The 26660-nt window shown below is 46.2% G+C and overlaps 1 protein-coding gene across 5 annotated transcripts in view; it reads right to left on the minus strand.

Moving 5' to 3' along the window:
• Positions 1-26660, minus strand: part of heatr5a (HEAT repeat containing 5a) — a 344658-nt gene that overhangs the window by 31750 nt on the left and 286248 nt on the right. For all 5 annotated transcript variants that reach the window (XM_072488316.1, XM_072488279.1, XM_072488289.1 and 2 more), the window contains one exon: positions 16436-16705. In XM_072488316.1, the coding sequence (XP_072344417.1) occupies positions 16436-16705 (270 nt within the window). The remainder of the gene's footprint in view (positions 1-16435; positions 16706-26660) is intronic.

A 26660-nucleotide genomic window follows, 5' to 3' on the forward strand; every position in this document is an offset into this window, starting at 1 on the left:
CAGTGTGGATCATCAATAGCAGCAGGATATTATTCATCCACAATCTGTAACCTCATGGCCTGTCATATCACCCACTCTACCAAGCCAGGGGATCAATTCTGCATCAAAGCAGAGTACAGGTGGGCATGCCAGGCGCAGCACCAGGCACACCTAAAATGAGGGTGTCAAACTGGTGACGCTACAATATAGGACTACCTGTGTGCAAACAGAACAAGCAGGAAGTGACACATCGAGCTACACAATTCCACAACCAACAGATCAGATCTATGTCCTTCAGTCCTGCCATATTGAGTAGTGAATGGTGGTGCACAATTAAACAGCTCACTGGAGGAGGAGGATCCACAAATATCCCCATCTTAAATGATGGGAGGCCTAGCACATAAGTGCAAAAGATATGGTTGAAGCATTTGCAACAATATTCAGCCAGAAGTGCCAAGTGGATGATCCATCTTGGCCTTCTCTGCAGGTCCCCAGTATCCAAATGTCAGTCTTCAGCCAATTTGATTCACTCCACATGATATAAAGAAACGACTGAAGATACTAGATACAGCAAAGGCCCTGGCAACATTCCAGCAATAGTACTGAAGATTTGTGCTCCAGAACTTTGAATCGCTAGCCAAGCTGTCCAGCAATGGGAAAAATTGCCACGGTATGCCCGGTGTACAAAAATCAGGACAAATAGAACCTGGCCAATTACAGGAAGGGAGGTGGCTTTGAGACCAGGAAGAGTTCAACCATGATCTGATTGAATGGCGGGGCAGGCTCGAAAGGCTGAATTATCTATTTCTGCTCCTAATTCCCATGTTTAATGAAACTGACCCAGACTACCAATATAAATACTGTGGTTACAAGGTCAGGTCAGAGACCAGGAATCCAGCAGCGGATAACTCGTCTCTTGACCCCCCCAAAGCCTATCCACCACCGAGAAGGCACAAGTCAGAAATGCAATGGAATACTTCCCACTTAGCTGGATGAATGCAGCTTCAACAACACTCAAGCAGCTCTACACTATCCAAGACAAAGCAGCCCACATGATAGGCACCCCATCCACAAACATTCAGTCCCTCCACCACCAACGCACAGAGGCAGCAGTGTGTACCATCTACAAGATGCACTGCAATAATTCAACAAGGCTTCTTAGACAGCACCTTCCAAACCCATGACCACTACCATATAGAAGAAGGGCGGCAGACTCAATGGGGAACAGCAAGTTTCCGCCAAGCCTATCACCATCCTGACTTGCAAATATATCGCTGTTCCTTTGCTAGGTCGAAGTCCTGGAACTCCCTCTCCTCTCCAACAGCATTGTGAGTAAACCTACACCATATAGACTGCAATGGTTGAGGAAGGCAGCTCACTACACCTTCTGAAGAACAATTAGGGATGGGATATAAATGCTGGCCTAGCCAGCAGCATCCACATCCCATGAATGAAGAAAAAGGATATCATAATCAAGAAACCAGGGGACTCGCATATATCAAAACTCGTTATGCCTGGAGAGCTGTCAACAAACTCAATTGTCCAGGTCCATTTCAAAAGGGGGTCACTGAGCTGATAATGAACATGATTTGCATTTTGATAAGCTTACCCTTGTAGCGGAGTCGAAGGGTCTGCCTTGACAATGGCTTCCCGACACACAGCCAGTTCTAGACACTGGATAGACAGCCCCTTTGAAACCATTGTTAAGAAATAAGGTGACATAGTGATCATTTTGAAATCTATATTCCTTTGAGAAATTCCTTCTGCAGGATGTTTGAGGTGAGGGATGCAGTTAGTGTCCCTGCTGATTTTACCTGCAGGAAGTGCTGCCATCTCCAGCTCCTCCAAGACCGAGTTAGGGAACTGGAGCTGGAGTTGGAAGAACTTCGGATCATTCGGGAGGCAGAAGGGGTCATAGATAGCAGCTTCAGGGAATTAGTTACACCAAAGATTGGAGATAGGTGGGTTACTGTAAGAGGGACTGGGAAAAAACAGTCAGTGCAGGGATCCCCTGCGGTCGTTCCCCTGAGAAACAAGTATACCGCTTTGGATACTTGTGGGGGGGACGACTTACCAGGGGTAAGCCATGGGGTACGGGCCTCTGGCACGGAGTCTGTCCCTGTTGCTCAGAAGGGAAGGGGGGAGAGGAGCAGAGCATTAGTAATTGGGGACTCTATAGTCAGGGGCACAGATAGGAGATTTTGTGGGAGCGTGAGAGACTCACGTTTGGTATGTTGCCTCCCAGGTGCAAGGGTACGTGATGTCTCGGATCGTGTTTTCCGGGTCCTTAGGGGGGAGGGGGAGCAGCCCCAAGTCGTGGTCCACATTGGCACCAACGACATAGGTAGGAAAGGGGACAAGGATGTCAGGCAGGCTTTCAGGGAGCTAGGATGGAAGCTCAGAACTAGAACAAACAGAGTTGTTATCTCTGGGTTGTTGCCCGTGTCACGTGATATGGAGATGAGGAATAGGGAGAGAGAGCATTTAAACACGTGGCTACAGGGATGGTGCAGGCGGGAGGGTTTCAGATTTTTGGATAACTGGGGCTCTTTCTGGGGAAGGTGGGACCTCTACAGACAGGATGGTCTACATCTGAACCTGAGGGGCACAAATATCCTGGGGGGGAGATTTGTTAGTGCTCTTTGGGGGGGTTTAAACTAATGCAGCAGGGGCATGGGAACCTGGATTGTAGTTTTAGGGTAAGGGAGAATGAGAGTATAGAGGTCAGGAGCACAGATTTGACGTCGCAGGAGGGGGCCAGCGTTCAGGTAGGTGGTTTGAAGTGTGTCTACTTCAATGCCAGGAGTATACGAAACAAGGTAGGGGAACTGGCAGCGTGGGTTGGTACCTGGGACTTCGATGTTGTGGCCATTTCGGAGACATGGATAGAGCAGGGACAGGAATGGATGTTGCAGGTTCCGGGGTTTAGGTGTTTTAGTAAGCTCAGAGAAGGAGGCAAAAGAGGGGGAGGTGTGGCGCTGCTAGTCAAGAGCAGTATTACGGTGGCGGAGAGGATGCTAGATGGGGACTCTTCTTCCGAGGTAGTATTGGCTGAAGTTAGAAACAGGAAAGGAGAGGTCACCCTGTTGGGAGTTTTTTATAGGCCTCCTAATAGTTCGAGGGATGTAGAGGAAAGGATGGCGAAGATGATTCTGGATATGAGCGAAAGTAACAGGGTAGTTATTATGGGAGACTTTAACTTTCCAAATATTGACTGGAAAATATATAGTTCGAGTACAATAGATGGGTCGTTTTTTGTACAGTGTGTGCAGGAGGGTTTCCTGAAACAATATGTTGACAGGCCAACAAGAGGCGAGGCCACGTTGGATTTGGTTTTGGGTAATGAACCAGGCCAGGTGTTGGATTTGGAGGTAGGAGAGCACTTTGGGGACAGTGACCACAATTCGGTGACGTTTACGTTAATGATGGAAAGGGATAAGTATACACCGCAGGGCAAGAGTTATAGCTGGGGGAAGGGCAATTATGATGCCATTAGACGTGACTTGGGGGGGATAAGGTGGAGAAGTAGGCTGCAAGTGTTGGGCACACTGGATAAGTGGGGCTTGTTCAAGGATCAGCTACTGCGTGTTCTTGATAAGTATGTACCGGACAGACAGGGAGGAAGGCGTCGAGCGAGGGAACCGTGGTTTACCAAGGAAGTGGAATCTCTTGTTAAGAGGAAGAAGAAGGCCTATGTGAAGATGAAGTGTGAAGTTTCGGTTGGGGCGATGGATAGTTACAAGGTAGCGAGGAAGGATCTAAAGAGAGAGCTAAGACGAGCAAGGAGGGGACATGAGAAGTATTTGGCAGGAAGGATCAAGGAAAACCCAAAAGCTTTCTATAGGTATGTCAGGAATAAGCGAATGACTAGGGAAAGAGTAGGACCAGTCAAGGACAGGGATGGGAAATTGTGTGTGGAGTCTGAAGAGATAGGCGAGATACTAAATGAATATTTTTCGTCAGTATTCACTCAGGAAAAAGATAATGTTGTGGAGGAGAATGCTGAGCCCCAGGCTAATAGAATAGATGGCATTGAGGTACGTAGGGAAGAGGTGTTGGCAATTCTGGACAGGCTGAAAATAGATAAGTCCCCGGGACCTGATGGGATTTATCCTAGGATTCTATGGGAGGCCAGGGAAGAGATTGCTGGACCTTTGGCTTTGATTTTTATGTCATCATTGGCTACAGGAATAGTGCCAGAGGACTGGAGGACAGCAAATGTGGTCCCTTTGTTCAAAAAGGGGAGCAGAGACAACCCCGGCAACTATAGACCGGTGAGCCTCACGTCTGTAGTGGGTAAAGTCTTGGAGGGGATTATAAGGGACAAGATTTATAATCATCTAGATAGGAATAATATGATCAGGGATAGTCAGCATGGCTTTGTGAAGGGTAGGTCATGCCTCACAAACCTTATTGAGTTCTTTGAGAAGGTGACTGAACAGGTAGACGAGGGTAGAGCAGTTGATGTGGTGTATATGGATTTCAGCAAAGCGTTTGATAAGGTTCCCCACGGTAGGCTATTGCAAAAAATACGGAGGCTGGGGATTGAGGGTGATTTAGAGATGTGGATCAGAAATTGGCTAGCTGAAAGAAGACAGAGGGTGGTGGTTGATGGGAAATGTTCAGAATGGAGTACAGTCACAAGTGGAGTACCACAAGGATCTGTTCTGGGGCCGTTGCTGTTTGTCATTTTTATCAATGACCTAGAGGAAGGCGCAGAAGGGTGGGTGAGTAAATTTGCAGACGATACTAAAGTCGGTGGTGTTGTCGATAGTGTGGAAGGATGTAGCAGGTTACAGAGGGATATAGATAAGCTGCAGAGCTGGGCTGAGAGGTGGCAAATGGAGTTTAATGTAGAGAAGTGTGAGGTGATTCACTTTGGAAGGAATAACAGGAATGCGGAATATTTGGCTAATGGTAAAATTCTTGAAAGTGTGGATGAGCAGAGGGATCTAGGTGTCCATGTACATAGATCCCTGAAAGTTGCCACCCAGGTTGATAGGGTTGTGAAGAAGGCCTATGGAGTGTTGGCCTTTATTGGTAGAGGGATTGAGTTCCGGAGTCGGGAGGTCATGTTGCAGCTGTACAGAACTCTGGTCCGGCCGCATTTGGAGTATTGCGTACAGTTCTGGTCACCGCATTATAGGAAGGACGTGGAGGCTTTGGAGCGGGTGCAGAGGAGATTTACCAGGATGTTGCCTGGTATGGAGGGAAAATCTTATGAGGAAAGGCTGACGGACTTGAGGTTGTTTTCGTTGGAGAGAAGAAGGTTAAGAGGAGACTTAATAGAGGCATACAAAATGATCAGGGGGTTGGATAGGGTGGACAGTGAGAGCCTTCTCCCGCGGATGGATATGGCTGGCACGAGGGGACATAACTTTAAACTGAGGGGTAATAGATATAGGACAGAGGTCAGAGGTAGGTTCTTTACGCAAAGAGTAGTGAGGCCGTGGAATGCCCTACCTGCTACAGTAGTGAACTCGCCAACATTGAGGGCATTTAAAAGTTTATTGGATAAACATATGGATGATAATGGCATAGTGTAGGTTAGATGGCTTTTGTTTCGGTGCAACATCGTGGGCCGAAGGGCCTGTACTGCGCTGTATTGTTCTATGTTCTATGTTCTAAATCCTGTGTGCTGTTTAACATTCAAGTGGAATGCCAAGATACACAACCCCAGGATTGAACAGCCTGCTCCTGGAAGCCTGTCTCTGCAGTAAGATTTTCTACCATCACCTGCAGAAGTTTGCGGATGAGACAAAAATTGGTGGGTGGTAAATTGTAAAGAGGCTAACCTTAGATTACAGGCTGGTCAGATGGGCCGATCAGTGATAAAATGGTATGTAATCTAGAGAAGCGGGAGGTGATGCATTTGGTCAGAACAAACAAGTCAAGGGAATACATGATGAACAGCAGGGCCCTGGGAAGCATAGAAGAATCTTGCTGTGCATATACATCGGTCCTTTAAGGTAGCAGGGCAGGTGAAAAAAATGGTTAAGAAGGCATATGGCCGAGGCTAATTTAAGAGCAGGGAGGTTATGCTGGAACTGTATAAAACATTGATTAGGCCACAGCTAGAGTATTGTGTGCAGTTCTGGAATTCACATTTTAGGAGGGATGGGATCACGCTGAAAAGGGTGCAGAGGAACTTCACCAGGATAGAACATAGAACATAGAACAATACAGTGCAGTACAGGCCCTTCGGCCCACGATGTTGCACCGAAAGTCGACGAACAGCTGCCACCTCCGAGAGAACAAAGAACAACAAAGAACAAAGAAATGTACAGCACAGGAACAGGCCCTTCGGCTCTCCAAGCCCGTGCCGACTATGCTGCCCGACTAAACTACAATCTTCTACACTTCCTGGGTCCGTATCCCTCTATTCCCATCCTATTCATGTATTTGTCAAGATGCCCCTTAAATGTCACTATCGTCCCTGCTTCCACCACCTCCTCCGGTAGCGAGTTCCAGGCACCCACTACCCTCTGCGTAAAAAACTTGCCTCGTACATCTACTCTAAACCTCGCCCCTCTCACCTTAAACCGATGCTCCCTAGTAATTGACCCCTCTACCCCAGGGAAAAGCCTCTGACTATCCACTCTGTCTATGCCCCTCATAATTTTGTAGACCTCTATCAGGTTGCCCCTCAACCTCCTTCGTTCCAGTGGATTTATTCAACCGCTCCTCATAGCTAATGCCCTCCATACCAGGCAACATTCTGGTAAATCTCTTCTGCACCCTCTCTAAAGCCTCCACATCCTTCTGGTAGTGTGGCGACCAGAATTGAACACTCTACTCCAAGTGTGGCCTAACTAAGGTTCTATACAGCTGCAATATGACTTGCCAATTCTGATACTCAATGCCCTGGCCAATGAAGGCAAGCATGCCGTATGCCTTCTTGACTACCTTCTCCACCGGTGTTGCCCCTTTCAGTGACCTGTGGACCTGTACTCCTAGATCTCTTTGACTTTCAATACTCTTGAGGGTTCTACCATTCACTGTATATTCCCTACCTGCATTCGACCTTCCAAAATGCATTACCTCACATTTGTCTGGATTAAACTCCATCTGCCATCTCTCCGCCCAAGTCTCCAAACAATCTAAATCCTGCTGTATCCTCTGACAGTCCTCATCGCTATCCGCAATTCCACCAACCTTTGTCTTTCAGTGCCCAAGAACTCTAGTCAGAACTCTAGCATAGACCCTCTTAAGGCAAACTTTATTTTCTCAAGGCTGAGAAACCCAGCCAAGTTGTTAACCCAAGTCTCTACACTCGGGGGCTTCGAGTCCTTCCACATTAATAAAATCCGTCTCCGGGCTACTAGGGAGGCAAAGGCCAAGACGTCGGCCTCTTTTGCCCCCTGAATTCCTGGGACTTATGACACTCCAAAGATCGCTATTTCTGGACTCGGCACCACCCGTGTGTTAAGCAGCTTGGACATTGCCCTCGCGAATCCTTGCCAGAACTCTCTAAGCTCCGGACATGCCCAAAACATGTGGACATGGTTTGCAGGGCTGCCCTTACACCTCATACAACTGTCTTCTACCCCAAAAAACTTGCTCGTTCTCGCAGCCGTCATGTGTGCCCGGTGGACCACCTTAAATTGAATTAGACTGAGCCTGGCACATGATGAGGAGGAATTAACCCTGTCCAGGACCTCTTCCCACAGACCCGCTTCCAATTCCTCACCTAGCTCCTCCTCCCACTTGCCCTTGAGCTCCTCCACCGGGGTTTCCTCCGCCTCCTGTAGTTCCTGGTAGATATCCGACACCTTCCCCTCCCCCACCCAGGTGCCGGAGAGCACCCTGTCCTGTATCCTAAGTGGCAGCAGCGTCGGAAAGGCCACTACCTGTTTTTTCAGGAAGGCTCGTACTTGCAGATATTTAAAGGCGTTTCCTGGCGGCAGATTAAATTTGTCCTCTAGCGTCTTCAAACTGAGAAAGCTTCCGTCTATGAACAGATCTTCCATCCTTCTGATGCCTGCCCTCTGCCAGCTCTGTAACCCACCATCCATCTTACCCGGGACAAACCTGTGGTTGTTACATATCGGGGTCCAAACCGACGCTCCCCCCCCACCCCCCCAACGACTGCTCCAACAGCGATCTCCTTACTCGCGGGGTCTTATTCACCCACACAAAGCCCGAAATGATCCTACTCACCCACTTAAAAAAGGCCTTAGGGATGAAGATGGGGAGGCACTGAAAGACAAACAAAAATCTGGGGAGGGCAGTCATTTTCATGGTCTGCACCCTCCCTGCCTGTGACAGCGGGAGCATGTCCCACCTTTTAAAATCCCCTTCCATTTGTTCCACCAACCGGGTCAGATTGAGCCTGTGCAAGGCACCCCATTTCCTAGCCACCTGTATACTCAGGTAACAAAAACCTTTCTCTACCATCCTGAGCGGCAGCTTTCAGTCTCTGCTCCTGCCCCTTGGCCTGGATCACAAACAACTCGCTCTTTCCCATGTTCAGTTTGTACCCTGGAAAAATACTAAAATCCCTCAGGATCCGCAGAACCTCCCCCATCCCCTCCACAGGGTCCGAAATGTACAGGAGCAAATCATCCACGTATAGCGAGACCCAATGTTGCACCTCCCCCCCCCCCCCCCCCCCCGAACCAGTCCCTTGGGTCTCTCAGCGCCATAGCTAGCGGTTCTATAGCTAGGGCAAATTGTAACGGGGAGAGGGGACACGCCTGCCTCGTTCCCCGGTGAAGCTCGAAGTACCCCGACCTCAGCCGGTTTGTACATGCACTTTCTACAGGTGCCTGGTACAGCAATTTCACCCAGCCAATAAAGTCCTCACCAAACCTGAACCTCCCCAGCGTTTCCCACAGGTACTCCCACTCCACCCGGTCAAAGGCTTCCTCTGCGGCCATCGCTGTTACCACCTCCGCCTCCCCTCCCTCTGAGGGCATCATAATAATATTCAAAAGTCTCCGGACATTGGTATTGAGTTGTCTGCCTTTAACAAACCCAGTCTGGTCTTCCTCCATCACCCCTGGGACGCAATCCTCAATTCCTGTGGCCAGAATCTTAGCTAGCAATTTGGCATCCACGTTTAAAAGAGAAATCGGCCTGTATGACCCGCAATGTTCCGGGTCCTTCCATCGTTTAAGAATGAGTGAGATCAAGGCCTGTGACATTGTTGGGGGGAGGGTTCCTTTCTCTCTAACCTCATTGAAAGTCCTCATCAGGAGTGGGCTCAATATTTCCGAAAATTTCTTATAAAATTCTACCTGGTAACCATCCGGCCCCGGGGCTTTACCCGACTGCATGCCTTCTATACCCTTGACAATCTCCTCCAATTCAATCGGGGCCCCCAGCCCCTCCACCAGGTCCTCTCCCACCTTTGGAAACCTCAACTGGTCCAAAAATTGCCTCATCCCTTCCACTCCCGTTGGGGGCTCTGACTCGTATAGTTTACTGTAGAACTCCTTAAAGACTCCGTTCCCCCCCCCCCCCCCCCCCGCCCCCCCCCCCGGATCCAAGATGATGTTAACCTCCTTATTCTTTACACCCCCGATTTCCCTGGCCGCTTCTCTCTTTCGCAGTTGGTGTGCTAGCATTCTACTCGCTTTCTCCCCGTACTCATAGACTGCCCCCCTTGCCTTCCTCAGCTGTGCTACCGCTTTGTGTCATTTTACATTAAAGGCATAATATAAAACACGTTACTTCTTTACTTGTTACTCTCTTCACATTTGGCGATTAACCAACATTTTCTATTTTCATGCCATTGTGTCACAAATTGGATCTCAATATGCTGGTACACTAAAGGGAACGCCAATGGTTTAGATATAAATTTGCATATTATATATAAATGTACAATTTCATGGTATTGTTGCTGAATATTCAAATCTTCTCAGCAATCCACAGAATCCGATTTTACTTCACCATCAAAGCAGATGGAATCCTTACAAACCGTCTTCAGACTGAATTCGAGGGGACACAAGTTCAAAGTGAGGGGGGGATTTGAGGAAAAACCTTGTTACCCAGAGGGTGGTGACAGTCTGGAATGCACTGCCTGGGAGGATGGTAGAGGTGTACCTGGATGAGCACTTGGCACATCATAACATTAAAGGCCAAGTGCTGGTAAATGGGATTAGGTAGACAGGTCAAGGGTTTTCCATGCATCGGTGCAGACTCGATGTATTATTCTGTGACAGCTTCTGACAGCAGCATAGTTAAACTCAGTCTGTGCATTTTCAGTTCTGTCAAACTTGAACTGAAACCTATCAGCTCGGAAGAAAAATGGATCTTGCCCAGTCCACAAAAACCCTGCTTCTTGATCAGAAAATGGTGCAGATTCAGTTCCAGGACATTTATGAAACAGACTGCACCTTCCTTAAGAATATAGGATACAACACAGTGAAGATATGCTGAGTATAGTGAAATGAAATCAAAGTTGAAGCCATGGTTTATGAAGTAGGCTATTTGTGTATACAATGGGAAATAAAATCTTCTAGTTGGATTGTGATTAGAATTACTGAGTCCCAAAATGGTTAGAGCACAGAAAGACAATATTTGGCACATTGTATCCATTGTTACGGTCTCCACAGGGACTTTTAACAAGAAATTCAAAATCCAGTGAATAACCTTAAAGGATGAACACATTAAGGTTTCAAGTTTTTAAGACTTTCACTTTAACACACAAACTAAAAGCAACATTGGCAACACTATTTCAGTGGGAAATTATCATCTTGCTACAGGAAAGATCTCCAATTTAACATTTAAAGCAACCATAATTCGCCTTCTCTGACCATACGCGAGGCCATATTCTGTCCCTTTACAGGACACTATTCTCCCAGGACTAGTCCGAAATGGTCCTCATCTCCTGAGAGCTTACATCCTTTCTCAGCTCGATAACCTCTGATCTCCGAACTGGCTTTCAGTGAGGGATGAATTGGAGATTCTCCCTTGTAGCTAAAGCTGGGTGAATAGTCCATTCTCTTTTAAATTCTCATGAACCTAGTCTTTTGAATCTGAGCGTGAGCTCGCACTGACATTACTGAGTGATGAACCAAAGAGAGTTGCTGTCTCTATCGCTCTGCTCCAGCTCTCCCTCAGTTCCTCATGGATTGACCTTGTCTGTGAGGTTCATGTATTATTATTTTACGAAAACAGCCTGAAATCCAATCCTACAATTGTTTTTGGAGTTTCCCCCTCTCAAAGCCAATTTGCATGGCAAAGTGAATCACATAGGTCTTGTATCCAAGTGGAGATCCTTTAAACTCCCAACTTTGTTCCACCTTGAAGCTAAAAAGACAGTTTAGATAACCATTTACAAATCTGACATTCCAAACACCTTTCTGGGATTTGGGGGGGCTAAAAGTCCATCCACCATCAGCACAGATGGCTTGGTCACGGTTTACAGGCATGAATGCTTTGCATCTTCTTCAAGGTAAAACATCTTGGCCCCCTCTAATCGTTAACACCCAAGCCACTCAGACTGTCAACAGAATTCAGAACAAGTCACGTTAACCTACTTTATTCCTCTATTGTACTTTAAATTAAAGACAGAGTTCCAAACAATCTTAGAAAATCATGCATTTATAACACTATGCCAGCTCTTTGCAAGAGCAACCCACTTCCCCAGCCTTTCCCCCTTGCTGTACAAAGTTTCTGTTCAAATGCTTAACCAATTTGGTTTTGAAAGTCCTGAATGCATCTGCCTCCACTACATTTTCAGGCATTGCATTCCAGTTCCTCACCACTTGCTGCACATAATGATATTCCTCATGTTGTCTTTGGTTCTTTTGCCATTCACCTGAAATTGGTGTTCTCTGGTTCTTATCCAAATACTTGGTCAATCACTTCAATTAAATCACTCATCCCCATTTTCATAATTTTTTCTGCACAGTCTCCAAAACCTTCACCGTCTTCCTGGTGTGGTGCCCAGAATTGGATGCAATGCTCCAGTTGAGGCTGAAGTGATACTTTATAAAAGCTGTTCAACTCTTCCTCACTTTTGTACTCTATCGCTGTTCAGGATCCCATATGCCTTTTTAACCACTTTCACAGCCTGCTCTGCTGCCTTCATGAATGCTGGTAATTTTTAGTTACCTCTGCAAAGACAATAAAGTGTTAGCAGGTTGTTGAGCAACATTACAGCAGAGCTTGATTTTCTTCTACAATTCCCAGGAGCTGGCTGATAATAAAAGTCACTTGGTTGATTTTGGTCATCAGCATTGCACACTTGAGGCTAATTGCAGTACCCCATCTTAACCACCAGCGGCTTTCAACCAACTACCAATCAAATATGCGAGCTGCTAGTTGATAGGAAAAATATTTTTAAAGCACCTCAAGTTATTTGAGGAATTTAATTGTTCATTTCTATACTGATCTTAATCAAAAATTACTCCAAATTCTAATGCTTGTCTGAATTAAGTAATTAACTTGCTGCTTCCTAACATGCATAAAGCAGCATCATTTTTAAAATTCCAATCATGAACAGAATAATTTTACCTGAGATAGTACTGTTGAATACTGCATCCCTCATACACTGCTTAAAGCTAACAACAGACAATATGATTGACAAATTCAAATTTCAACAGTATAGTACTTCACTTTGCCAATTTAAAAGGAATCAAATACCTATAAACAAAGTTATAACCCATTAACCCCAAGTTAAACTGCTTCAGTGCAACGACTGCACTGGCATCTACTCAACAATGTTGGCAATTAACAAATTTGCTTCCAATCCACACAAAAAAATCAGTTAAAATGTAACTCAGTCAATTTCTTCTGCCAAAAAAGCAACAGAAATTATCAATAATGCTATCAAACGGCACATAGCATGTTGCATCAGTGCCACTCAGTTCCAGGCCTCAACAGAACCTTGATCCATGCTGGTCATGGTTTTTGATGGTCATTTGCTTGGTCCAAGCCAGATTGAAAGTCTCCCAAGGCAGCATTTGAGGCCCGCCCATCTCCTGTTACAACATCAATGAATTTCCCTCTACAGCAAAAAAGAGGACTGGGTTTGTTTGCTAATGATTCCAGTGATTCAACATCTTATAATAATAATAATAGCAACCTTTATTGTCACAAGTAGGTTTACATTAACACTACAATGAAGTTACTGTGAAAAGCCCCTGGTCACCACATTCTGGTGCCTTTTCGGGTACACAGAGGGAAAATTCAGAATGTCCAAGTTACTTAACAGCACGTTGTTCAGGACTTGTGGGAGGAAACTGGAGCACCCAAAGGAAACCTACGCAAATACAGGGAGAACGTACAGACTCCGCACAAACAGTGACCCAAGCCGGGAATCGAACCTGGGACCCTGGCATTGTGAAGCAATAGTGCTAACCACTGTGCTAAATGACAAGCCATCAAAGGGTGTAACTGCACCTTCTTAACCTAAAATGACACAAATATAAAATTGCCCCTTGTAGAAGCCAGGTATTTCTGATACAACTAGTATTGGTAAAAGATAGCTGTTTAAGCATAAATATTAAGCCCCAGTTTTAAATACCCATTTTAAAATGAGGATTTCAGCACTCATAACCTCAGGTCATCTCAAAACATATAGCTTCAATAGATACATGAAACAGCATAATTCCATCATAGATTAAAACAGCACAGTTGCAAGACAATTTGATACTGCTTGTGCTGCTGTCAAGGACAAGGGCTGAATTCCATGGCAACGAGGTGGCAGGAGTCCAGTGCAGTTTGTAGAGCATTGAATCAAACATATATTTGATTCCAGCTTTCTCGACATGAAGTCTCCATTCTTACATTAGCCAAGCTAGCTTAAAACCAGTTTTTGTTGGTAAAGATTAAGCAGAATATCTAATTTCTTAACATAGACAAGTATGCAGATACGCAACATTTAAAGCTAATGTTGCACATTGAAGATGGACGGCTTGCGGTCAAATCAAATGTGTTTGAGTCTAACCCAAACCAATTAGGATTATATTGGGGTGTGATTAGATGACTTAAGACAGATATTAAAGTGTATAACTGAAAAGTTTCCGCCCGCCATTTTAGTCTGTCTTTAATTCTCTGAGTCTGTCAGTCTGTTTAGTCAGTCTGTCTTTGTAGTAATGTAGTGTTTTTGACTTTGAGTTTAGCTGAAGATTAGCTCTCTCTCTCTTCATGTTTCATTTCCAGACTTTAACCTTTTAAAAGTTACTTTCGAGCTGTCTGCCTAAGCAAAAAGATAATGTCTTTGATTCTCTGAAAGCTTCAAATTGTCTACGAATTGCCTTTTAAATGACTTTCAAATTGTAATCAATAGAAGACAAATAAAAGCATTCCTTTTGGCACCTGAGAAGTTTTAACTTCAAATTTCTGCTGAGTCCCAGTAATCGCAAACTGCTACTGGTAACCGAATAGTAGAAATAATATAAATTCCTTCAACTTTACACAGTCGAATAATACTAGGAATCCAACAACTTGGCGTAGTCCAAAAATATTATTAGATCTTTCAACTTGTCATAGTTCGGCAGGAATAGATCTTTCAACTACAGATTCCTTCACCCCACAAACAACATATTTGAACTAACCAGTGACCAGATGAAGAATTGGACCATTTCAACACTGCGACTGCAAGTGGATGGCAAATTATAGGTATCCTACAACAATAACACTCCTTGACCCCTCAAAGTCTCATCACCATTGACAAAGTAAAGTAGAAGGGTAATGCTCAAAAGGCTTTACATCATTAAGGGTAAAGCCTTCTGCTTGATTGATACCTCCACCATAGGACTCAATATCCACCCCCTCTGTGACTGGCTCACTGCAGCAGCAGTAAATATCATCTATTGGCTGCAATAGAGCATTTCACTAACTGTTGACCAATAGCTCCTCTCAAATCTACCACTGAGAGGGACAATATAACAAACATCATGAAATATTATTTCCAAATCACCAATAATTTGGAGTTGGCCATAGAATCACGATTCCTTAAATATTAGAGTCTCAAAATCCAGGAATTCACAATATCACAATTGTGAAACTCAATTAAAAATGTTTCACATTGAAAGCACAAATGGTAGTTGTTGAGGCTCCTTTGAATATTTTCTTCTGTATGAGCGACAGAATGGTCTAGATGGTTAGAAAATTTTACTCAAGGCTACAGGGGATTCACAGCAAATTGTTTCTCATTCAAGTCCAACTCAATGTGGTGAATATACTTCCAATAAATTGTTTGCTTCCCCTTCTTCGTTGTGCATATGTTTGGCCACAATTGCAACCAAAAATATTTCTCCTATTGTAATAAAATTAATTTGCTCAGTCATGATGTCAAGTTATAATGCAGATGCAATATTCAGCTTAGTTTGAAATGTCTCCAGTTGAATAAGATAATTTCAAGTTTACAAATATACCCAAAATATTTCAAATTTAATTTCAAAATGCTTTAATTTCCATAATAATTGTCAGAAACCACAGGTATGAACCTTTTTGAATAATTTTCATCCATACCAGTTCAGAGTGAAAAGCAATAGAGTTCTCAGCAATTACTATTCAATAGAGGCTGCCAGCTATTTCCCTCATATGAACAACATAATGGTAACTGAAATAAAAACACAAAATGCTGGAAAAACATGGGTAAGATAGCAGAATGTGTTAATAGCAGAACAAGGATCGGTACTCTCTGAAAGCAAAAAACAAGAACAAGCCCTACGGGCGGGCGGGGGATTGGGAAAAATAAATCAAAATGGAGGTCAACTGATCTTAATGCCACCTTTAGCACCGAGCATTAGTCTTTAACACTAGCATTACCACTCCCTTTGTCTTGTGCCCATGACATCTTTGTCAACTCTCCTCTGAGCTCCGACCTATCCTTGATTTTCTATTTTGCTTAACCTCCTCTCTTCAACAGTATAAAACCCATTACATTTCTACCTCTTCAGCTCTGAATAAGTCATATAGGCTCGGAATGTTAACTCTGTTTCCCTCTCCACACATGCTGCCAGACCGGAGTTTTATCCAGCATTTCTGTTTCGATTTCCAGCATACACATTATTTTTGCCTTTATTATAATGGCAATCAATCGCTTTTTGTACTCCTTTTATGACTTCATGCGCATTATTATTTTCCACTTAATTGAAGAACAGATTTAATCAGAAACAAATTATCAAGAGCTAAATCTTCTTCAGTTTCAGGAATGCTCACCAGTCTAAACATTAACAGGTCGAAAGCAAAATGCAGTGGGAATGCGGGAAATTGAGTTCTGATAAAATGCCACAAACCCCAAATATTAACTCTGCTTCTTTCTACACGAGAGGCGATTAGACATGCTGAGTATTTCCAAAACGTTCTGATTTCATCAGCAAAGCTAAAGTGGGCGTTGCTCATGGTGCAAATGCAAATTCAAACATATATTCTTAACACTCCAATATAGACACAATAGAACATACAGGTATTTGAAAATCAACATCTTGAAAACAAAGTGACTAAAATTCAAATAGGCAATATAAATTAGTTTTGTAAAATGTGCACAACTTACCTGCAGGAGAGCACACCGAGGTGAGCTCAGAGAGAATTCCCAGGGCCGCTGCTACTAATTTAATACCATCGTCGGTCAACAGCTGATGCTTTCCGTTGCTAATAGGAGCAGCCACAAGTTTAGGGTTTAACTGTGGAAGCTGGCGAACAAGGATAGAGAGGGACAACTCCAGTGTTGCAAAGACGAGAGACTTTCCTGGTACCAGTCCACCTGTATCATTCCCCTCGCCAAATTCTGGTAGTGTCTCTTTTTCAGCAGCACCATCATCAACTAAACATAAGATGTAATTTGACATAAAGTTAAATAGGAAACAGATTTCCTTGTAACTCTGACATAAAACTAGAAAAGGCTGGGTGGTTTCTCCCAATAGCTCGATGGATAAATGGTCTGCATCATTCACAGAATCGTTACAGCAAAGAATGAGTCCATTCATGTCTGCACCAGCTCTCCAAATGAATGTACAATGCATTTAGTACCATTACCCTGCCTGCGCCCCATAAATCCTCATGTTCAGATCACAAAGTCCCAGGCCCAATCCATGATCTGTGTCAATCCATTAGATGAACATGGTGAGAATGAGCCAAGGACATTATGGTACTCATAGAATCATAGAAGTTTACAGCATGGAAACAGGCCCTTCGGCCCAACCAGTCCATGCCGCCCAGTTTTTACCATTAAGCTAGTCCCAGTTGCCCGCACTTGGCCCATAACCCCCTATACCCATCTTACCCATGTAACTATCTAAATGTTTTTTAAAAGACACAATTGTACCCGCCTCTACCACTACCTCTGGCAGCCCATTCCAGACACTCACCACCCTCTGAGTGAAGAAATTGCCCCTCTGGGCCCCTCTGAATCTCTCCCCTCTCACCTTAAACCTATGCCCTCTAGTTTTAGACTCCCCTACCTTTGGGAAAAGATGTTGACTATCTACCTTATCTATGCCCCTCATTATTTTATAGACCTCTATAAGATCACCCCTAAGCCTCCTACGCTCCAGGGAAAAAAAGTCCCAGTCTATCCAGCCTCTCCTTATAACTCAAACCATCAAGTCCCGGCAACATCCTAGTAAATCTTTTCTGCACTCTTTCCAGTTTAATAATATCCTTTCTATAATAGGGTGACCAGAACTGCACACAGTATTCCAAGTGTGGCCGTACCAATGTCTTGTACAACTTCAACAAGACGTCCCAACTCCTGTATTCAATGTTCTGACCAATGAAACCAAGCATGCCGAATGCCTTCTTCACCACCCTGTCCACCTACGACTCCACCTTCAAGGAGCTATGAACCTGTACTCCTAGATCTCTTTGTTCTATAACTCTCCCCAACGCCATACCATTAACTGAGTAGGTCCTGGCCTGATTCGATCTGCCAAAATGCATCACCTCACATTTATCTAAATTAAACTCCATCTGCCATTCGTCGGCCCACTGGCCTAATTGATCAAGATCCCGTTGCAATCCTAGATAACCTTCTTCACTATCCACTGTGCCACCAATCTTGGTGTCATCTGCAAACTTACTAACCATGCCTCCTAAATTCTCATCCAAATCATTAATATAAATCACAAATAACAGTGGACCCAGCACCGATCCCTGAGGCACACCACTGGTCACAGGCCTCCAGTTTGAAAAACAACCCTCTACAACCACCCTCTGCCTTCTGTCGTCCAGCCAATTTTGAATCCAATTGGCAACCTCACCCTGGATCCCGTGAGCTTTAACCTTCTGCAACAACCTACCATGCGGTACCTTGTCAAAGGCTTTGCTAAAGTCCATGTAGACAACGTCAACTGCACTGCCCTCATCTATCTTCTTGGTCACCCCCTCAAAAAACTCAATCAAATTTGTGAGACATGATTTTCCACGCACAAAGCCACGCTGACTGCCCCGAATCAGTCCTTGCCTCTCTAAATGCTTGTAGATCCTGTCTCTCAGAATACCTTCTAGCAACTTACCTACTACAGACGTTAGGCACACCGGTCTGTAGTTCCCAGGCATTTCCCTGCTGCCCTTCTTAAACAAGGGCACAACATTCGCCACTCTCCAATCTTCAGGCACCTCACCTGTGGCTGCCGATGATTCAAATATCTCTGTTAGGGGACCCGCAATTTCCTCCCTAGCCTCCCACAACATCCTGGGATACATTTCATCAGGTCCCGGGGATTTATCTACCTTGATGCGCTTTAAGACTTCCAGCACCTCCTCCTCTGTAATATGCACACTTCTCAAGACATCACTATTTATTTCCCTTAGTTTCCTAACATCCATGCCTTTCTCCACCGTGAATACCGATGAGAAATATTCATTCAGGATCTCATCCAACTCTTGTGGCTCTGCACATAGATGTCCTTGCTGATCCTCAAGAGGCCCTACTCTGTCCCTAGTTACTCTTTTCCCCTTTATGTATCTGTAGAATCTCTTTGGATTCTCCCTTGCATTATTTGCCAAAGCAATTTCATGTCCCCTTTTTGCCCTCCTGATTTCCCTCTTAACTCTATTTCGACAATCTCTATACTCTTCAAGGGATCCACTTGATCCCAGTTGCTTATGTACGTCATATGCCTCCTTCTTCTTTTTGACCAGAGTCTCAATATCTTGAGTCATCCAGGGTTCCCTACTTCTACCAGCCTTGCCCTTCACTCTAAAGGGAATGTGCTTACCCTGCACCCTGGTTAACACATTTTTAAAAGCCTCCCATTTACCAGCCATCCCTTTGCCTGCCAACAGTCTCCCCCAATCTACCTCTGCAAGTTCCTGTCTGATACCATCAAAATTGGCCTTGCCCCATGGCCCCAATTGGCCATGCCCCAATCATGTCTGCAAGTTGAGGATTGGGAGAGTAGTGGGGGGGGGGGAGATGATCCAGTAATCAACTATGAAAACGTACATCTGTACTGCAAGTAGGTAACAGCAGGATTGAGGTAACTCCTCTCTACCACCCCGACATGCCCAGAGATTCCAGATCATAAATGAAAAGCAAATGTTATGCTGTCCGAGCTTGACACCATGTTCAGAAAAGAGAAGAAATTTGGTTGGTAATGGACAAAAGCAGAAGACGGAAATTTTAACTTTTGAGACATAGTGTCAAGAGTTTCATATTTTGGAAGTTCTCTGTTATTTTAAGGATAAAGCAAAATTAAAATGAAATAATTCATATTTAGGCTGCATTAATGAGTAACTTTGCTCATCAATCACCAATCTATTAATCTTTCAGAAGTATCTTTAAAATATTAATAGATAACGACTTCCAGCGGCGGCTATGAAGGAGTAGGTCGCACATTTGGTGGCTCCCGCTTGGGTCGGGCCTTTGGACCTTATCCCCCTATTTTTTTTGTCGGACTTGATTCGGTAAATTGATGGTGGAGGCAATTGTGAAGTGGTCCGAAGGAACGGATGCAGGGGCATGCATAGCGGGCATGTTCGAGAAGTTACTGGGGGATGGGACGTTTTCCCGACCCTTGAAGGTGGACAGCGCTCACAGAGCGCTCGCGAGGAAGCCCCCCCCCCCGCCCCTCCGAGGGCAATGGTGGTGAGATTCCACAGGTACCTGGACAAGGGGAGTATTTTTACGGTGGGCCAGGCAGACACGGAGCTGTAAATGGGAGAATAGCATCCTGCGTATATACCAGGATCCGATTGCAGATGTGGCCAGGAGAAGAGAATCAACCAGATAAAGTCGACCCTTTTCAAGAAAAAGGTTACGTTTGGACTGCTGTATCCGGCCCGTCTTTGGGTCACGTATGAGGAGCAACATTTTTATTTTGAGTCGCCCGAGGAAGCAATAGATGGGAAAATGTCTGGCGCCATGGGCGGGGGTCACGAGGCTTGCTGAAGGGGGTGGTTTACATAGTGCTGCTACTAGGGGGGGGGGGGGGTAAGGGAGGGGGAAAGTGTTCTGCTGATGGGGGACGGATTTTTGTTGTGGGACAAAAAGGAGGTTGGGGGCTGGCTTGCGGATGCATGGGGCGCGGGCTGGCGGATGCATGCGGAGACTGGCCCAAGAAAGGAGATGGCTGATCGGCGTGTGTTGGGGGGGGGGGGGGGGATAAGCCCCCCAACCAGGCTGATCACATGGAACGTAAGAGGGCTAAATGGGCCGGTTAAGGGGGCACACGTGTTCACGCATTTGAGTGGACTGAAGGCGGATGTGGTAATGTTACAGGAGACGCACCTTAGAGTAACTGCTCAGATTAGATTAAGGAAGGGATGGGTCGGACAGGTTTTTCACTCGGGGCTGGACTCGAAGACTAGAGGGGTCGCGATCCTGATTAACAAGCAAGTGTCATTTGAGGCGGGAAAAATAATTGCGAACGTGGAAGGTCAGTACATTATGGTTAGTGGGAAGCTGGAGGGGCTGCCGGTGGTACTCGTGAATGTGTACGTGCCAAATTGGGATGATGTGGTGTTCATAAAGATGTTGGGAAGATCCCGGACCTGGATTCGCACAAGTTGGTCAAGGGGGGGGAACTTTAACGCAGTCATTGACCAAAGGCTAGACCGGTTGAGCTCAAGGACCAGCAATCGTAAAAGAGCTAAAGGGGTTTATGGAGCAAATGGGGGGGGTGGACCCATGGAGATTTGGGCGGCCGAGAGTGAAGGAGTTCTCCTTCTACTCGCATGTGCATAAAGTGTACTCCCGGATTGACTTTTTTATTCTGAACAGGGCTCTACTGACGGGGGTAGTGGACACTGGGTATTCAGCGATCACAATCTCAGATCATGCCCCGCACTGGGTTGACCTACAGGTGAGCAAGGAGGGTGGCCAACGCCCGCACTGGAGACTGGACGTGGGACTTTTAGCAGATGAGGTGGTGTGTGGGAGGCTGAGGAAATGTATCCAGAACTATCTGGAAGTTAACGACACGGGAGAAGTTTTGGTTGCAGTGGTCTGGGAAGCGCTGAAGCCGGTGGTTAGAGGGGAGCTGATCTCGATACGGGCCCACAAGGAGACGGCAGACAGAGCAGAAACGGACCGATTGATAAGGGAAATACTACAGATCAACAGGAGTTATGCGGAAGCCCCAGAGGCAGGGCTTTTAAGGGAACGACGGAGGCTACAGGCGGAGTTTGGCTTGTTAACTACAGGGAAGGCGGTGGAGCAGCTGAGGAAGGCGAGGGAGGCGATTTATGAATGTGGAGAGAAGGCCAGCAGAATGCTCGCGCAGCAGCTGAGAAAGAGGGTGGCAGCCAGGGAGATTGGGAAAGTAAGGGACAGGGATGGGAACCTGGTCGGGGACTCAGCAGGGGTTAATAAGGCGTTTAAGGAGTTTTACAGCAGGTTGTATGAGTCGGAACCCCCAACTGGGCCGGAGGGGATGAGGCAATTCTTAGGGGGGCTGAAGTTCCTGAGGGTGGACGAGGGGTTGGTAGAATGCTGGGGGCCCCGATTGGGTTGTAGGAAATGGGCTAAAGGCCATGCAGTCGGGTAAAGCCCCGGTGCTGGACGGGTACCCAGTGGAGCTTTATAAAAGGTTCTCTGGGATATTGGGTTCGCTGTTGATGAGGACATTTAATGAGGCAAGGAAGAGATGGGTGCTTCTCATTGATCCTGAAGCAGGACAAGGAGTCGGAGTATGCGGGTCCTACAGGCCGATCTCCTTACTAAATGTAGCCGCCAAACTGTTGGCCAAAATCTTGTCCTCTAGGATTGAAGACTGCGTTCCGGACGTGATTGGGGAGGACCAGATGGGATTCGTTAAGGGTAGTGTTATGGGTCAGGGTTTAGAGAACCCCAAAGTGTATCATAAAGTTCACCTGACCCACAACTTTTAATAGATTGTGGTATGGGGAGTACACGGCCCAGTCTACAGGTGTGGTACAGCAGAAATGGATCAGTATTTTTAAAAACAAAACAATGTTTATTCTATGAACTCAAGTTAACCTCTTTAAAACAAACAGTGAATATCTTAGTAACCATTAATTCAAAGATAATCCCCAAAGGCTACAATACTAAGTAATCCTTTAAGCTGTCCTTTTAACATCAAAAAGACTTAACAAACCTTTAATCAGGAGCACATTATGTTCACATTCACTATTGAGAACATTTATAATTCTGAATTCACCAAATGATCCAGAAATAGTCTTCGGGTGGCAGAGATCAACAATACATCTCTTTGTTTAACTTCAGCTGCAGCTCACTGAAAAACAGACACCCCCAAGCTTTTTCTCAAAGCGAAACTAAAAAGCAGAACCAGAGCTCAGCTCCACCCACACTCTGACATCATTGCAGTAACATGAGCAGCTAACCATTTCTTAAAGCGACAGTCTCATGACAGTAGGCAGTTGGCGGCCAATGTAAGAAGGTTGCTGAATGTGATCATGATGTCCCCAGAGGGTAGGGACATGGAGGTAGTGGTCGCAATGGACGCAGAGATGGTCTTTCATCAGGTGGAATGGGGATATCTGTGGGAGCTACTGGGGCGGTTTGGATTTGGGAGAGGCTTGATTGACTGGGTCAGACTGCTGTATCAGGCTCCCGTGGCGAGTGTACGGATGAACAGGTCAACATCAGACTATTTTAGGCTGCACCGGGGGATGAGGCAGGGATGCCCCCTCTTCCCACTGCTGTTTGCGCTGGCCATAGAGCCGCTGGCAATTGCGTTGAGAGCCTCAAGGGGCTGGAAGGGGCTGGTCGGGGGGGGGGGGGGGCGCACAGAATCTCGCTATACGCAGACGACCTGCTCCTATATGTTTCGGACCCACTAGAAGGAATGGAAGAAATTATGAGGATGCTGGGGAATTTGGCCGTTTTTCAGGTTATAAATTGAACATGGAGGTTCGCGATCCAGGCAAAGGGGCAGGAGAGGCGATTGGGGGAGCTACCGTTTAGAGTGGTAGGGGGAAGCTTTTGGTACCTAGGCATCCAGGTGGCGCAGGAATGGGAACGACTACACAAGTTAAATCTGGCCCGACTAGTAGACCAAATGAAGGACAATTTCCGACGGTGGGACGCGCTCCCGTTGTCACTAGCTGGGAGGGTGCAGACAGTGAAAATGACGGTCCTCCCGAGATTCCTGTTTGTGTTTCAGTGTCTCCCCATCTTTATTCCACGGTCCTTCTTTAAACGGGTCAACAAGGTGATCACTGGCTTTGTATGGGCGGGCAAGACCCCGCGAGTAAAAAAGGGAATGCTGGAGCGGAGCTGGGGGAGGGCGGGTTGGCGCAGCCGAACTTTAGTAATTATTATTGGGCGGCGAATATAGCCATGATTAGGAAGTAGGTGGTGGGTCGGTGTGAGAGTGGAGGCGGCATCATGCAAGGACACAGGTTTGGGGGCATTGGTAACGGCGCCTCTGCTGTTCCTGCCGGCACGATATTCCACCAGCCCCGTGGTGATAGCGGCCCTGAGAGTCTGGGGGCAATGGAGGAGATATGTGGGTGCGGAGGGAGCAATAATCACCGGTTTGCCTCGGGGAGGCTGGATGGAGGGTTCCGGAGAAGGCAGAGAGCAGCGATTGAGAGGATGGGAGATGTTTATAGGGGGGAGCTTTTCCAGCTTGAGGGAGTTGGAGGAGAAATGTGAATTGACGAGAGGGAGTGAGTTTAGGTACCTACAGGCACGGGACTTCCTACGCAGGCAGGTCTCAACCTTCCTGCTCCTATCGCCAAGGGGGATACAGGACAGGGTAGTTTCCAGAGTGTGCGTGGGAGAAGGGAGGGTTTCTGACATTTACAAGAAACTCATGGGGTCAGAGGAAATGCAGACCGAGGAGCTGAAATGCAAATGGGAAAAGAAGTTAGGAGAAGAGATAGAGGATGGTCTCTGGGCGGACGCGTTGAGTAGAGTTAACGCGTCCACATCATGTGCCACGCTCAGCCTGATACAGTTGAAGGTCGTTCACCGGGCACACATGACAGTGTCCCGGATTAGCAGGTTCTTTGGGGTAGAAGGTAAGTGCGCAAGGTGTGTGGGAGGGCCAGCGAACCAAGTCCATATGTTCTGGGCATGCCGGCTGGGATTTGCGGATGTCATGTCCAAGGTGTTAAAAACAAGGGTGGCACCGAGTCCAGAGGTGGCGATTTTCAGAGTGGCGGAAGACCCGGGAATCCAGGAGGAGAAAGAGGCAGACGTTCTGGCCTTTGCTTCCCTGGTAGCCCGGAGACGGATACTATTAGCTTGGAGGGACTCAAAGCCCCAGAAGTCAGAGACCTGGCTAAGTGACATGGCTAGCTTTCTCGGTTTGGAGAAAATCAAGTTCGCCCTGAGAGGGTCAATGTCAGGGTTCGTCCGGAGGTGGCAGCCGTTCGTCGACTTCTTTGGTGAAAATTAACCGTCAGCAGAAGGAGTTTAGTTTAGTTTAGAGTAGGGGGTTAGTAAAAGTGGCACCTGTGAGGGAGGAAGATGGCTTTTGCACTATGTTTATATTAGTATGTACATTGTTTCTTCTGTTGTTGTTATAAAACCATAAATATCTCAATAAAATGTTTATTAAAAAAAAATTAATAGACAACCAAGTAATTACAAGGAGGTAGTGTGCCCAATATGTCTATGCATATAGTGTGTGGAGGACGAGAGTAGAATTAGCATGCTTTCCACTTTTGTGTGCTAGTTTCTTCTGCGGCTGACTGGGAAAAAGAGAGCCAAATGTGTAAGTTTCTCAGTGTCAGTACACACTCTCTCCATCTACAATTCATCAGCTGTGCCTCTTGGTGTCAACCTATGTGGCCCCAGGCTAAAGCTTCCGGGCATTCTTGAGCCAAACTCCCAGCTATGGTTGAATAGTTCCACTGCGTGTGGATACCTTTGGAAAATTGAAAGCTGAGAGAGTAAACCCCTACAAAAATCTGAAGTGGAACCCAAAGACAGATTGATGTATAAATATGTCATTTTTCTGGTGCCTCCTGCAACCGAGGCAGTGGCAAGCATTGTGCTTTGCATTCTTTTGGATTCAACCGGAGAGGTTCAGAAAGGATTCCTGACATGACTAGCCCAGGGACTCTATAAACTGAAGAGTACACTACTGTTTTGCAGCAGAGCGCGAGCAAACATTGAATACAGCAATTATGGGTGATTTGCCCAACTCAATTGGCATAGAGAACAAATGTTATGGGCTCCCTCCAAACGTATGAGACCCTCTGTTCCACTGGTCGGCCAATGCCCACCAATGTCGGTCAGACCCCCACTCATGGGTTGCTGATTGCCACAGTTCATCTGCTTCAAGGCTGCTGGGAGCTTACAATCTTTGCTCAGTCAGTGGATGTAATCGATTGCACCAGGCAAATAAGCAAAAGATACCAACTCTTCGATTGCAAAGCTGGAACGTCAGGATCACATACATGGGATTGACAGACAACTTGCCCGCTGATCAATAATACACGCAAGACAGCTGTGAATGACATGGAACTTGAAAGGCTGAACATGGCAAGGCATCCCTGGCTATTCAAGGGTGGATTAATGAAAGAAAAACATGACATACTCACCTGGCAGGGGAAGGGTTCAGGGGACATGCATGAGCAAGATGTCGGCTTCACTGGATGGAACTCATTATTCTCGATGATGCAACCCTCCACAGATGGTCATAGGGTCAACCAGTGAGGGTCAACATGACCATGACACAAGACCCTTCTGCCTCGGATATCATGGACAGGGAAAATGGACAAAGACAACTTGAGCTCTGTTGTTACCATGAGCCAACCAACATTTCTTTCCCAGAACAAGTTATGCTACAAGGTTTCCTGAAGACTTCCACGATCAGGGCATTGGCACCAACTGTATCTGATCACCAGATGTGACTCTCTGAACAGCATTCAACACATACAGAGACAACAGTGTTGACTGTGATGCAGATCACTCCCTGGTGTGCCGAGTCAATTTCAACTCAGAGTCACGACCTATGGTTGGGTCCGGGTGTTCCTGATTGTGGGAAGAAGTGCCCAATGGCCGTGGCTGGCTTGTAAAAATGCAGGCCACGACCAGTTTTCAGAATGCCAGCTGTCCCACGCATGTGAGCCCCCTCAAGCAATTAGCAGGCCTGGAGCCCAGCGAGGCAGACTGCCTCCTCCTGACATCAGCGCGCTGACCCAGGAGCAGATTGTTTGAAAGAAATCAATGCAGTCTACTCTCCAGGAGCGACTGCAGAGAGCAGATCACATGCCCATACACTGATGTCACGTGCTCTGGGTGAAAGAGATTCCTTCATTTTGTAGCTGCCAGCAGCAGTGTGAGCTTCACGGCCACTGGTGAATAACCCATGAAGAAGCTGAAAACAGGAAAAAAGCAG

Source organism: Scyliorhinus torazame, chromosome 2 (assembly GCF_047496885.1).
Source record: "Scyliorhinus torazame isolate Kashiwa2021f chromosome 2, sScyTor2.1, whole genome shotgun sequence".
In the NCBI taxonomy this organism is placed as follows: Eukaryota; Metazoa; Chordata; class Chondrichthyes; order Carcharhiniformes; family Scyliorhinidae; genus Scyliorhinus; species Scyliorhinus torazame.